Below are 15,730 nucleotides of genomic sequence, written 5' to 3' on the forward strand. Positions count from 1 at the left end.
TGCTACAATCATCTCTTTGTGACATAATTCAAATACTTTTCTCAGTGTAAAGTGATTTTGCAGTAGTATTTCATAGCTGGATCCATAATGAACATTTTTAGGCACTCAGGGTTCTGAGTTGCCAAGGGTCACAGCTACCAAGTAAGTGACTGAAAACAGATTAGAACTCAGGTCCTCATGACTCCAGTGTTCATTCTAATGCTCTCCTAGTATCCCAAGTACCGAATCTTATGTCCCCATGTTTTTTTAAGTATCCCCAATTTGGATATTAAAAATTTAAACTATACCTCTAGTTCAGCACCAAAATGACTATTTGGAAATCTCACTATTCTTTCTCTTTATAATAAATTGTGGAATAATTTATTCATTTTATCTCCTCTGCATACAGTGTAGTCCTTTCCCTTAAGCTCAATTTCTCTTTGAGAATTCATAACCTCATCCTTGTCTGTATGTTTTTGATTTTCCAAGTTTTAGGTAGGTAGCTAGCATGGTATAGTGGGAAAATGTAGTGGATTTAGTCTCAGAAACCTTGTGAAATACAGGTTGGATGAGGTCATACAAGTATTAGCCTGACGCCCTGCAGACTCTTATTCATTGTTGGAAAATAATGTTTTAAATTTGAATGCTAAAAGGGATTTCCAAAAGAAAAGCAGATGTTGCTGCTCAGTCATTTTAATCAATTATGACACTTTGTGATTCCCTTTGGGGATTTCTTGGTAAAGATAAAGGAGTTTTTGACATTTAGATGTTGATGCACTATTGATCCTTATAGTATATTACATAACAATAAAAATTCAACTTGTTACTTTAAGAAATCAAGGAAAGCACCTGATTTTTATCAGCAACCAACAGAACCCTAAAGTGGAATTGAATACCATCTTGCTGTAGGGAACCAAAAAGTCTGCATGAATTTGAAGTAGAAAGAAGACTCCATGATTCCTATCTGGCATAGAATTCTTTTTTTGATAATTTTATTTATTTATTAATTTATTGGTTTTTGGATGGCAGTGGGATTAAATGACTTGCCAAAGGTCCCACAGCTCGGTAATTATTACGTATCTGAGGCCAAATTTGAAGTCAAGTCCTCCTGACTCCAGGGTCAGTGTTCTATCCACTGTGCCAGTTAACTGTCCCTGGCATAGAATTCTTATTTTTATATTGTAAGCTGTGCTACCAAACACATTAGAATAAATGATGATATTATTTTGAATTTCTGAATATGCTTCAAAATAATAATAATGGAAATTATATTGATAAAATCATAGATAACCATAGGACTTTTTTTTAATATTTTTTGCACAGGAATAGGGTTATATGACTTGCTCAAGTTCACAGAGCTAGGGAGTTATTAAGTGTCTGATTCTGGATTTGAACTCAGGTCTTCCTGACTCCAAGGCCAGTGCTCTATCCACTGTACCACCTGGCTGCCTATAACTCTGTGGACTTTATTTTCATTTAGATCGGTGCTTTATCTGTAACTATCAAGATATAAAGAACAACTCATAATCCCACAATCTCACAAGCAAAATTATAGTTTAATGAGATTTTTCCTTCTTTGATAGATTAGGTCCAAAAATATGTTAGAATGAGAATTTATGCGATATTACTTAGCAAAAGTTTTCTACACATTACTAATCTTATAGCCTCTTTTATCTGCTTATTCCGTAGACTGTATACAATGGGGTTAAAAAAGGGAGGTACTATGGAATAGAATATTGAAAGGATTATGTCTTTACTGGACCCAGAACCTGAATTTGGTTGTAGGTACACATAACAACTTGAAACAAGGAATAAAGAAACCACAATGATGTGGGGAATACAAGTAGAGAATGCTTTTCTTTGGTCTTCTTTCACTGGAAATTTGAGCACAGTGGAAAATATTCTAATGTAAGATGCAATGATGAAGATAAAGCAGCTTAATCCAAGTGCCAGAATAGTGATAAATAATGATAGTATGTTGCTGAAGATCTCTGAGCAAGAGATCTTGAGGAGAGAGGGGATATCACAGAAGAACTGATTGATGACATTGGATTGGCAGAAAGACAATCTAAATGTGTAACCAGTATGGAAACCTGAATAAAAAAGGCCAGTGACAAAGCATGTGAAGGTCAGCTTCATGCAGACAGTGGGACGCATGATCACTGTGTAATGAAGTGGGTGGCAGATGGCAACATAGCGATCACGAGCCATTACGGTGAGCATAGTAATTTCAAAATATGCCAAGAAAACGAGCAGAAATACCTGAGCTGCACATCCAGAATATGAAATAACCCTATTGTTCAGCAGGGAGTTAATGGATGCTAGGGGAACTGTGACTGATATGAAGCAGGCATCCACAATGGACAAATTCCTAAGGAAAAAGTACATGGGGGTGTGGAGTCTCCTGTCAAAAGTGGTGATGATGACAATGAGGAGATTCCCCATCAAGCCTGATAAGTAAAATAGAAAGAACAGCAAAGCATATAAGATCTGCAATTCTTGATTATCAGAAAACCCTAGAAGGAGAAATTCAGTCACGATTGTAGTAAAGTTAGCCATTTTCAGATTCAGTAAATGACCTAGGGAGTGAAATTAAATAGTCCATCAGTCAGAGATTATAAAGGATATATTGTGGATAAAGATGAAAAGTCATAATTCCACTTTTATCATTACTATATAAGATATGGAACCTGTCTTTTCCTGGTTTTGTAATTCTGGTGAGTCCAGTTACCTATCAAGGAAAAACCTCACAAACTGTTTTATTAGAGGTGTAGACTTGCACTTGCAAATAATATTTCTATATCTGGGAATTCCACCTATTAAAAACACAGATGCTTAAAGGTACTAATTATCTGCAAATGAATACATGAGTACAGATTATTTAACTGAAGCCAGAAGTCACCAATGAAATTGATGTTCTTCAAGTATTAAAGTGCCTTCATTGTATTCCTCTCCAATGGACATGTTATCTTTATGAAAATTCCATAAACAACATGGAAGAGAAAGTCAGACATTTAAAAAGAAATACTGAATCAAACCTGTTATTTATTTTTGCTAACATTATTGTTAGGAAATATAATATTTTTTCTTCCTTCCACTGCCCTCTACATACTTTCCCAATGACTGAAAGTTGCAAGTTAATGGTACAGATACATACAGCAATATATTTGTCCCATATATTGATAGGAGGAAGGTGAAGTCTATTAACTTGGCCTGTTATTCTCTCTGATGCTCAGAATATCTCTCTTCATCTAACTTTTACCATAGCTCCTCACTGGCTCTACTGATCTTTTCACTTCAATTTTATTCTTTTCAGACTCATAAGGAAACCAAAAAGAGTGACCTATCTCTTCTGGATTGTCTCCTATGGAATGACATTCAAGAGAGCAAATTGTCCTGATAAAAGGCAATAAAAAGGAATGAATGAATGAAGGAAGGAAGGAAGGAAGGAAGGAAGGAAGGAAGGAAGGGTGAGAAGAAAAAGGAGAGAAAGGGGCGGCTAGGTGGTGCAGTGGATAGAGCACTGGCCCTGGAGTCAGGAGTACCTGAGTCCCAATCTGGCCTCAGACACTTAATAATTACCTAGCTGTGTGGCCTTGGGTAAGCCACTTAACCCCATTGCCTTGCAAACAAAAAAAAAGAGGAGAAGAAGAGAGAGAAAGAAAGCAGGGAAGGGGGAAGGAAGGAAAGAAGGAAGGATGGAAGGATGAGAAGAGAAAAAAAGGGATAATGAGCATTCCATTCAAAATTGTATCTTACCTTAACAAGAAAGCAAATCTTGCTATTACTTTTTCTAGTCCGAGTTTCACAAAGATTTGTTGAATTATTTTTTCCTTGGAAATACCTCCAGAAAATCAGGCTGCATTGGCAGAAAATTATAAAAATTCTATCATTATATGCCCATCATAATTCTACTGCCCACAATTGGAAGCATATCTTCCCACAGTCTTCCCAATGATATTTGTAGTTGAAGTTGGACAGTATGTTTGAGAGAATGACTCCATAGACCAATTTCACACTTGGTAGCATTTCCTTGGGGACATTGTCCCTGCTCTTCAGTGAAATATAGAGAGGCAGAGATAATTGTAATGTTGCAATTTTCTATGGATGGGGAAAAAACAACATGCCAATTAGTCCTCTCAGAAGGACTGGGTTGGAGTTCAAGAAATATTAATTAATGTGCATGCATATGAATATGTATTATGGTTATATGATTCATTATCTCTCAGGTCCTCTCAAAAGAATCAAATAAGCCCTCTTTGTGGATTTTTCAAAGGGCAAAAGATTAAAAATTCAAGTTTCCTGAGAAGTTATTTGGTTTATAAACTTAGTAGATACAAATACACTGATGGATTTGACTGACATAAAGAAAAGAGAGTTCCAAAAATTTGTGTAAAATATTTCAAAATACATTTTTATGTCATGCATAACATTCTGTCTCAAAGAATCCCTTATCATACTTTTGCCTTGCTTTACAAGAGGCAAACTAGTTAAGAAAACCCACCAAAAAAGTTATATCTTACAGATTAGAAAACTTTTGAAAATCACAGCTCCCAAATTTCTACAAAGAGAAAGCTGGTGTGTTCCACCTTGTCCATTTGGTTCTCTTGTCTCTTAATTTTGATTTTTATTTGTCATTTGATCTTAGAGTAAATGAATATTTTCATGATTTAACTGTCTTTTTCTCTTACATCAATATCAACATATGCCAATCCCCCCAATGTAAATGCCCTCTAACACAAAGGTTGCCCAGTGGATAGAGCACTGAACCAACAGTCAGGAAGTCCTGAGTTCAAATGTGACTTTGAACCCTTGATACTGACTTGTGTGACCTTGGGCAAGTCAATTAACCCTGATTTCCCTGTATCCAGGGTCATCTCCAATTGTCCTTATTCATACCTAATCATGGGACCCAGATGACTTTTTTTCAATTATATTTTATTTTATTTCATTTCATTTTTCCAATTACATTTATTCCAATTATGACAGCTTTTCAACCTTCATCAACATGCATATGTATATTTCTTAATTGACATAAATCCTTCCATCCCCCCTTCTCACACTTTACCCCTCTGCAGCAAAGTCAGATGAATATTGTACCTACGCATTTGTGTTTGACAGGATTGCAGATTAGTCATTCAGATTCTATAGGGTTTTTTGTTTTTCTTCTTCTGGATGGCGATAGATAGCATTGCCCATTGCCAGTGACCTAGAGTTGTTCTAGCTCTCTGAACTGCATCCATTAAGGTGGATTAACTCACAGGGTTGCTATTATGTATACAGTGTTCTCTTGGTTCTGCTCCCTTCCCTCAGAATCTGATTCTGTAGTCTATTACATGCTTCTCTAGAATCAGCTTATTTATCATTTCTTATAATATTACATAGCATTTTTATTCCATAATTTGTTCAGCCATTCCCCAGTTGATGGGCATCCTCAATTTCTAATTTTTTGCCACTTCAAAAAGAGTAGCTATAAATATTTTTGAACATATGTGACTTTTCTTATTTTTGATTTTTTTGGATAGTCCTGGTATGGATATTGCTAGGTCAAAGGGTACAATCAGTTTTCTTGATATTTGGGCATAGTTCTATATTCTATTCCAAAATGGTTAGATCAGTTCACAACCCCAACAACAATGCATTCATGTACCAATCCTCCCACAACCTTTCATACTGTCATTTTTGTCGATGTGAGGGGTGTGAGGTGGAACTTCATAGTTGTATTTTTGTTGCTTCAAATTAATTTTGTTAGTATTTTTATCTAGCTTGGTAAAATAGTTATTTGGTATTTTGGTTTAGCACTGAATAATTAACTCATTTTGAGTAGAATTGTCATTTTTATCATATTAGTTCAAGCTAGCTATGAGCAACTGACATTTTTCTAATTGGTTAGATCTGATTTTATTTGTATGAGAAGTTCTTTGTACTTCTTTTCATTCAGTTTCTGGCTGTAATTTGGGACCTTCAACTTTATAATAATTAATACTTGTATATTTCTTTCCCTTAATCCTAATCCTTCAAACTGAAAATAACTGATCTGTAAACATTTATCAAAAATATATATGTATGGTGCTAACCTGAATGTTTGCTGCTGAGGGGAGGGGTATGGGAAGGGAGGGTGGAAGGAAATTTTGTTACTTAAAAATATACAAGTGCATATGTATGAAAAGAAAGAAAGAAAAATAAATTAAAAAGGAAAAAAAAATCTTTGATTCTTAAACAAATTGCATATATTTCTAAAGATGTTCTGAATTTCAAGTGTAACAAACAACATAGAGTTTGGTAATATTTACATATAATTTTTTTTAGGTTTTTGCAAGGCAAATGGGGTTAAGTGGCTTGACCAAGGCCACACAGCTAGGTAATTATTAAGTGTCTGAGACCAGATTTGAACCCAGGTACTCCTGACTTACAGGGCCAGTGCTTTATCCACTGCGCCACCTAACTGCCCCTATATTTAGATATCATTGCAGAAAGAAAGAAAATGAGTAATTTTTTTAAGTATAGTAAACCCAACTCTATATAAAAACAGGTTGAAAATTTTATCTATAATAATGTGTATATAATATCTATAATAATTATCTATAATAATTGATTATCATAGAATTACTACTACCATATTTTAAAATACAAAACAACTGGTATAAAATCATATCAAAACAACTTATACAAAATATATTATGTCAACCATTCTCTCCTTTTGAGTCAAATGGGGTGCAGCATGCCATCAGCAGACCGAAAGAAAAAGGGGCTATTAAAAACTTATATTTTCTCAAAGGGCAGAAAAGTGCTTTAAAATATTCCTCATTTGGCCTAAATATACTTATATTCATATTAAAAATAAATTGATATTCTTCAGTAACCATCTTAATTTCAAAAAACCAATAATGACTCTTACTTATGCCATGAGATTAAATAAAAATCTTTTCTACTTACATTTATTATAGTAAATGCTTTTAATATTTATCCAAAAGATAATTGCTTCACAAATAGTCACCTTGAAGAATAGACACTTATCTCTGGCAGCTGTGAGTAGCAGCATCACATTTTTGCCATAAATTAACTTACAGATTTGAAAATTTAGTAGACCATGTACAAATTGCATAATGAGAACTTTAACAAAAAATTCTAAGTTTTTTAAAGAGCAAAATAAATATTCTTAATGTTGAAAGGATAATACATTAATTGTGAACTTGTAACATAATAGACAAATTTTATCCAAGCTTTAAAAAAATATTAATTAATTAATAAACCTCTGAAAGGTCTTCTAAATATTACTTTAATTGAGTCGAAAGATCTTTTGAAATGAAAAATCTCTTGTTTAAGATAGAGGGAAGACACACAATGAAAATTTCACTCATTAAATTCCTTTTTATCTTAACTATATCACTAGGAATAATCCTACATTAAAATTTTAAATTATTCAATATTCCTTTGGATTAAAACATTTAGAAGTATTACAACATACTTTTATCACAATTATATACTTTGAAACTTAAAAAGCTTTTGAGTTAATAATAATTATATATATATATATATATTAGTAATGCACAGAAAAATCAAACCTTTTTGGTAATCTAATTATAGATCATTGTATAATTTTAATATATTTTTTAATTTTAGTAACCCCTTTCTTATTCCTTTCAGAACTAAATTTTGAATAAAACCAAATGAAATTTGGACTTATAGGTCCTTAGTGTCTGATATACACATTCCTTTCTTTTTTCCCCCTACAAAAACAAAACATAAACAAGAACAAGACTTTTGTTTCAGCAGTTTCTGACAAAACATTTAATATCAGAATTGGATCATCAGCTTCCATTCTTTATTCTGAAACCAAATACTTGACTTTTGCATAAGAACTCACCAAACCAGCACTGTTTCCTGTTTCAATATACTTTAAATATGTGCACATCCTAAATCATTTCAAATCTGGTTTCCAACGTTATTTTTATATAGTCTGAATATATATAGAGAGAAAATTCTTGCTAGAATAAAGATTGTACATTGATTTACTATCTTGCAAGATTTGGGTGACTCTGGTCTAGCCTCCCAAACCCCAAGAAAAACCTCTTCTCAGGGGCGGCTAGGTGGTGCAGTGGATAAAGCACCGGCCCTGTAAGTCAGGAGTACCTGGGTTCAAATCCTGTCTCAGACACTTAATAATTACCTAGCTGTGTGGGCTTGGGCAAGCCACTTAACCCCATTTGCCTTGCAAAAAACTAAAAGAACAAACCAAAAAAACCCCTCTTCTCAGTTCTCTCACCAGTGGAGAGGAGAGAATTCCTGAGGAAGCAAAACACAGAGATCTCTGATTTAAAATATTATTGTTATCATTATCATATTATTTTTATTATTATCATTATTACTGATCATTCTAATAAAGACTGGTCAGAAAATGTTTTAGGGTCAACTACAATTTTATTTAGGAAGCTTTTATTATATATGAAGCTTTTCAATAGCTAATTAGCAATTAAATATTTAAATTTGTCTGTCACTCTAAGTTTTTTCTTTGTCCCAATTCAGATACCGTTTTTAAACAATTAACAACCCAACAACAAATGTTTCAAGAAACTTTATTAATTTATGAAGAAAAAAACTTTCATTTTAAAGTTTAAAATACAGACTTAAAAATGTATTTGTATCATAAAATTTGCATTGAAATACTAAATGTCCACAATATGCCTTTCAGTTCAAAGGAACATTTTACATAAAATAATCTCAATGTGTAACCTTTAAAATGCCCAGTTAAACCTAAATATCTCTAGTTCGAAAAAAAAAATCCTTTCAGAATAGTAGTTAGTTTGTACTAATCTTTTAGATTTAAAGTGAGATAGAGTTAAAGGATGTAGGACAGAAAGTTTCCACTGTGAAATGACTTTAAGGAGAGATAAGAAGAGGGAGAGCTGGAGAACTGGAGAGTTGGAGAGTTGCTCAACCAGATTATTGAAATAAATATTGAGAAGTGAATGGCTCACTACTGCTATTACTGCTCCTGTTCCTGCTGATGATACTACTGCTCTCATTACCAATGGAAGTTCAAAAAAGAAAATGACTTAACCCTCCCCTCCCAAAAAAGAAGTGAATGGCTAACTTTAAAATCATGACTGTACATATAAATTGTCATCCTTCCCTTGTAAAAGTAAAAAGGCATTGATTCTTGGGATGATTGGGAATGGAAAAATAGACATTGTATAGGTCAACCACAGTGGATATTATAGCAGAAGGAGGAATGAGTGATAGCAGGTTGTGGGAACTGGGTAATACAAGAGATTGAGGCAGGAAAATAGGTTAAAATCATTCTGTCCATGAGTAACAGAAAGAAGCTTTAAAATCTCATAAAGGGTGTGTTGAAGGACTTTTTAAATTCCATTTTTGTTGCTCCCCAAAATTCTTCACTTTTTTTTCCAATGGCCTGGTTCCTTGCAATAATGACAAATTCCTATTACTTAATTCTGACTGACTCCTAATAACAGGCAAATTTTGGATAGAAGTTGTTAAATAGTTAAATAGAATACACCTTGTCTTCCTTGGGTCCCAGCTCCCTTTTTGCCTGGAGGTCCTTCTCTAATTGAGCTGCTAAGGCCTGTGCTAGCTGAGCAGTTAATTTAACTATGAGCTGGGGATGCTTAATTTGTCATTTTGGCTGGATAATTTTAATATTTTATGATGGAGAATGTTGAAGATTGGTAGCAAAGTAAGAGAGAAACTGAGCCTGTCCTCTTTCGGATCAGACTTTAAACCAGAATTTATATCCAAAATGTCAGCTTAATGATCATAAATCTGAAATCCTTTTTCATCTTGTCTTTGATTGACAGGATGGATTTCTGAAAAATTCACTGGTTGGGGAAAATCAAGTGGGAAAGCCTGAATTAATATATAAAATGAATAATGTTAATTTCATTGAATTAAAAAATTTGCATAAATGAAATCAATGCAATAAATATTAGAAGGAACACAGAAAGCTGGTAAATAATTTTGCCAATAGTGTTTCTGATGAAGTACTCATTCCTAAATTAAATAGAAAACTGAATCAAACATATGAGTACAAGTTATTTTCTAACTCAGAAATGGTCAAAGGATATGGAAAGGCAGTGAAGAAATTAAAGGTGTCTATAGTCTTGACAAAATGATTTGAATCATAAATGATAAGAGAACTCCCAATTAAAATAATTCTGAGGTACCACCCTAATACCTATCACATTAACGAAGATGACAAAAATGGAAAATGATTGAAAATGGAGAAGATGTGAGAAAACTGGAACATTAATGGACTTTTGATGGAGTTAAGAATTGATCCAGTCCTTCTGGAGAGCAATTTGAAAATATGTCCAAGAGTCTATAAAGCTGTTCATACCTTCTGATCCAATAATACCATTATTTGGTCTCTAAATCAAAGACATCATAAAAATGGGGAAAAGACCCATATGTACAAAAATATTTTTAGCAGCTGTTTTTGAAGTATTGAAGAACTGGAAATTGAGGGTACACTCATCAACTAAGGAATGACTGGATAAATTGTGATCTATTTGATGGCATACCATTATTCTTTAAGAACTCATAAGTGAGCAGACTTTGAAAAGACTTGCATTAACACATGCTGAATGAAATGAACGAAACCAACCATTGTAAACATTAATGTCAACATTATGAGATGATGAAATATGATGGACTGAGTCCCTCTCAACATTTCAGTGATCAATGGCAATTCTATAAGACTTTTGATGGAAAATTCCCACCACATCCAAAGAAAAACCTAGAGTAGGAATGCAGACCAAAGTATACTATTTTCACTTTGTAAAGTCTGTTCTACTTTTTTTCTTCCTCATTGGTGTTTTCCTCCACAAGTTCTGATTTCTTCTGTCACAACATATCTAATTTGGAACCACATTATATCAGATTACTTGCTGTTAAGAGGGTGGTAGAGGCAAGGAATGGTGGTAGAAACATGTGGAACTCAAAACTTTACAAAAAGATGAATGTTAAAAACTAACTCAACTTATAATTAGAAAAAAGTAAAATATAGTAATATTTAAAAAAATAACCAAAAAAGTCCTGTCCAAGGCTCTGTGCTAAGATCTGAGAATTTAAACCAAGAAAACTCCCAGTTTTAAGGAACTCATGTTCTCTCCTCCCTTCACCCTGGCCACACAAATTGCAGCATCTGAGCCTGGGACACAAAGGGGCTGAAGATGTCCCTCTTCTTTTCCAGAACCATCAGATTCCCTATTCCTCCTAAGGGAAGATATCTGACCTTCTCTTTTGCCATCAGGTCTGCAGCTGCTCTCCCTGGGGTTTCCCTTAGCAGGTCCTTTCCATATCACACAAATTCATACATTCTTGCTGTCAGATGGACTGCCCAAGTCTGCCCTCCCATCCCTACCTTGGCTCAGCCCATCATCCTTTGGGTCTCCCCTGCTCAACTGGCTCTAGAGGCCCAGGCTTCCTTCCATACTCTACTCATCTGCACCTAGATTGTCCAGGGATGAGGGCTATGCCCTGAAAAAACTCTGTAGCTTCTAGATAATTCTGCATTTTGTCATCCAGTCACATTCAGTTTTTCCTCAGGTAGGACGTCCCCTTTTGGAGCCTCCACCATCAGAGAAAAGCCTCCTTCCTCTGGAAAAGAGTCAGCAAGGCTGGACCCTTGAATAAGGTCCTGGGTCGATTCCAGACCCCCTGTGACCTCAGGAGGCTGGTGGATCAAGGCCTTGCAAGGGAGTTCTATGTAAAGAGGGAGAAGGTGGGGGTTGATGAGCCTGCAGGCCCCTGAAGGCTCTACCTGGGCCAGGCTGAAGGAGAGAGGACGGAGGCCTTGGGGACAGACAGGACTTTCTGTCTCCCTTCTTTCTCTGTCACTGTAAGCTTGGGTATTATCATCAGAGGACCACTGGAGGAATTAGCCTCATCCTCAGCCTGGACCCCAGAGATGCTTAGTGTGATCACTGTATGGATCCTGGAGTTCAAGAATCAGTCAGGGACTCAACTGGCTGCTCCGTGTCCTGATAAATAATGAGCAGGGGAGGCTCTCCCCCTTTCTGCTGAGACCAAGGAGCATCCTTCTTATCCAACCCCCTGCACCTGTGAGGGTAGACGTCTGCCCAAGGGTCACAGATATGGAGGGGTCTGGGCCAGCACATAGGAGGCCAAAGACCCTGGAAGGGAATGAGAAAAGACAATGTCCCAAGCTCAGCAGCTTGATTTTGTGGGGAAAGGAGAGATCTTCCTCTGCAAATAGCCCTCAAGGAGAGCTCTGTGTCAGGGCCAGAGTCCTGGAGGGCTGAGGCCCAGGGAAAGGCCCTAGAAGTTTCCTATGAACACAGTAAGGATGGGAAGGAGGAGAGGGATCCAGGCCATGGTGGAGGTAGCCCCAGGAACTCTTCCTCCTCAGGCCCCACAGCTGTACCTGGGCAGCCCCAGGCCTGTCTTATAACCTCTTCAGGTAGCAGGGGTGGGACTTTCCTAGAACTCACTTCTCCTCCCCTACTTTGAGGTCCTAATCCCTTCCACCTGCCCATGTTCAGAACTGTCCCCTATTAGGTGGGAACAGCTCCCAATCTGCCCCAGTGAAGGGGTTAGGGAGGGGCAGTTACATGGTACAGTGGATAGAACACAGGTCCTGGAGTCGGAGTACTTGAGTTCAAATCCAATCTCAGACAATTAATAGTTACCTAGCTGTGTGACCTTGGGCATGCCACTGAACCCCATTTGCCTTGCAAAATCCTTTTAAAAAAGGGGGCTGTGGAGGAAGCCCCTGCCAGGGGTCTACCCAAACCAGAGAGCCCTAATTTAGGAATCCATTTTCCTTGCATACACAGCCATACATGTGTGTATATATATATATATATATATATATATATATATATATATATATATATATATAAAATGTCATTTTGTGTGTGTGTGGAGATGTGTGTATTTATGAATTATATATGTATCTATACATACATATAAACACATGTGCAAATGGATATATATATATATATATATATATACATGCATACATGGAAGAAATTCAATTCTAAGAGGCTTGCAATTAAAAGATCACTTTTATTTGCTTCATTTTGGCTTTGCTGTCTGTGGCTTTTTTGTTATTCAGAATTTCCAATGAAGAAAATACTATTATCAATGAATAACAGTAACTCCTATTATTTTTTTTTAGATTTTTCAAGGCAATGGGTTTAAGTGGCTTGACCAAAGCCACACAGATAGGTAATTATTACATGTCTGAGGTCAAATTTGTACCCAGGTACTCCTGACTCCAAGGCCAGTGCTCTATTCACTGTGCCACCTAGCCGCCCCAACTCCTATTTTTTAAAAAAATAATTTGACTTGTTGATTTTTTTCGCTATATTTTTTCCAGTTCCCTGTAAAGAGAGTTTTCATTATTCATTTTTCAAAGATTTTGCAATCCAGCTTTTTCTCCCTTCCAAAAAAAAGGAGGCAATCTGATATAGGTTATACATGTATATCATCTTGTCCAACATATTATCTTAGTCATGTTGTAAAAGAAAAATCAAGAAAGAGACAAACCATGAGAAAGAAAAAGAAAAAAAATTATGAAATTGAAAATAGATGTTTTAATCTGCATTCAGACTCCATACTTTTTTCCTTAGATTTGGACGCCATTGTCCATCACCTGTCTCTTGGAATTGTCCTTTGATCACTGCATTGCTCACAAGAACTAAATCTTTCATAGTTGGTCATCACACAATGTTGCTATCACTCCATGTTTAACCCTGGTTTTTCTGAAGCCTGTCTTTTCATCCTTTCTCATAGAAAAATAGTACCAGGCATAAAAAAAGTACTTGTTCAGGTATGGCCCAATTGAGGGGCAGTCCCTCAATTTCTTTGTTAACACAAAACAATTTGTCATAAATAGTTTTATAGAAATGGGTCCATTTCCCATTTTTATGAACTTCTTGGGGGACAAGATCTAGTAGTAAAATTGCTGTATTAAAAAGCATGTACAGTTTGATAATCCTTTGGGCAGGGTTCCAAGTTGTCTTTCTTTATGGTTGGAGAAGTTCACAACTCTACCATAAACAGTCTCTTAGTGTCCCAGTTTTCATATATCCCTTCCAACCCTTATCATTTTCTTTTTCTGTCCTATGAACTCTCAGAGAACAGCTCTTCTGAAGTTGATAGTCTTGGAGATTTACTTATCTGGGACAGTCTGGGGATTTAGTCTTGAGATATTAGGACTCACTTTGGGTCATATAGTTGCATCAGAACCTTGATCATTCTTACCTTGAGGCTCGATGGTAAACAACATCTATTTGAATGGAGAGAGGAAAGAAGGAATAAAGAAAAAGGAAGTTAAAAACTATTAAAATACATAAAAGGAAAAAATTAGAAAAGGATACAAAATGATAAATTTTCTTTATATAATTAAGTTGAATAACCATTGTGAAAATTATATTCAAATTCTTTGGTTGTTTTGCCAATTTCTCCTCCACTATCAGAGCCCAGAGGAGTAAGAGGAATTTTTAACCTGAAACACAAGAAGAGAAAGATGATGCAAAGGTCCAAGACTTGTGATTGTCCTGACTACAGAAGCCACATGGGTAGTAGAGGTGAAACAGCAGGTCTCTGTTACTAACTAGATAAAACCTGCAAAAGATAGCATCCTAAATGGTATATTCTGGTAAATGTTCAATAACTAAGTCTCCAGAAAATAGAAAGCATTCAAGACCCACTTCAAGTTTAACTTCGTTATTTACATTTTCTCTATCGCTTTTTAAAGGCTAAACAGCCAACAAAAATAATAAATCAATATGAACTGAAGTGTTGCCTGATTATTGATATAAATATATATATATATATATATATATATATATATATATATGGAATAATCAGTTATCATATGACAGTATAAATTGTATCCAGAAGACCCTGAACCTATGGAGTAGATTACCAAGCCTCCCATCCAATTATCTGATGAAGGATACTTACCACCTTTTGAATGCTTCCTGAAAAATAATTAATGCCAGGTCCATCTGTCTAGAAAAAAATTCTCTTTTCTGGATAATCTGGAGCTTCTTGTCATTTTGAATGGATTTTTTGGTTTGACTAAAAGAATCATTTCTCTAACAAATCATCTATTGTTTGTCATTCATTTTTTTCAGTCTTGTCTGATTCTTCATGATGTCAGACTCTTGTCAGAGATGCTGATGTGGTTTGCCTTTCCCTCTCCAGCATATTTAACAAATAAGAAAAGTGATACAAAGAGCGTTAACTGACTTTCCCAGGATCACGTGGCTGGAAGCATCTTGGGTCACATTGAAACTCAGAAAGGACAGCAGACACAGCACTCCGGCCATTATGCCAAATATATATATATAACAAAATTTCAAGATTCTATACAGGCTTACTTTTAAAAAATTATTTAACAAAATGTTTCTGTTTGTTTATTTTAAGGTCATTTTTAATGAGAGTCAGGATTCTGGAAAATAATAAATAGTTCTCCTTGTATTCCAAAGCTCATGTCCCAGTGAGAAGGCTCAAGTGATAACAAAGGAAAAAAATGCAGCATTAATGTAGGGATTTATAAATTTAGGAATAAATAATAAAATCAAAACAGCTGTTCCTTTTTCTTAAGGGAATATAGCCAATTTAAATCAATTAAGAGCACATGAAAATTACTTTTACAAGCTAGCACATATTCAAGTTCATTAAAAGCCAAGTAGATTCAGGAGCAATCTATTTTGATCTCCCTTTTGTCATTTTTTAGAATTAATTTCAAGAATTA

General features: G+C 35.3%; 1 protein-coding gene across 1 annotated transcript; it reads right to left on the bottom strand.

Moving 5' to 3' along the window:
• Positions 1-1,593: 1,593 nt before the first annotated feature.
• LOC141510013 (olfactory receptor 14C36-like) lies at positions 1,594-2,541 on the bottom strand. Its single transcript, XM_074219955.1, has one exon. The coding sequence runs from the start codon at positions 2,536-2,538 to the stop codon at positions 1,594-1,596; it is 945 nt and encodes a 314-aa protein (XP_074076056.1). The 5' UTR covers positions 2,539-2,541.
• Between the last annotated feature and the right edge of the window lie 13,189 nt (positions 2,542-15,730).

Source organism: Macrotis lagotis, chromosome 1 (assembly GCF_037893015.1).
Source record: "Macrotis lagotis isolate mMagLag1 chromosome 1, bilby.v1.9.chrom.fasta, whole genome shotgun sequence".
Classification (NCBI taxonomy): domain Eukaryota; kingdom Metazoa; phylum Chordata; class Mammalia; order Peramelemorphia; family Peramelidae; genus Macrotis; species Macrotis lagotis.

Coding starts and splice junctions, on each gene's coding strand:
- LOC141510013 (XM_074219955.1), bottom strand. CDS start 2,538: ATGGCTAACTTTACTACAATCGTGACTGAATTTCTCCTTCTAGGGTTT.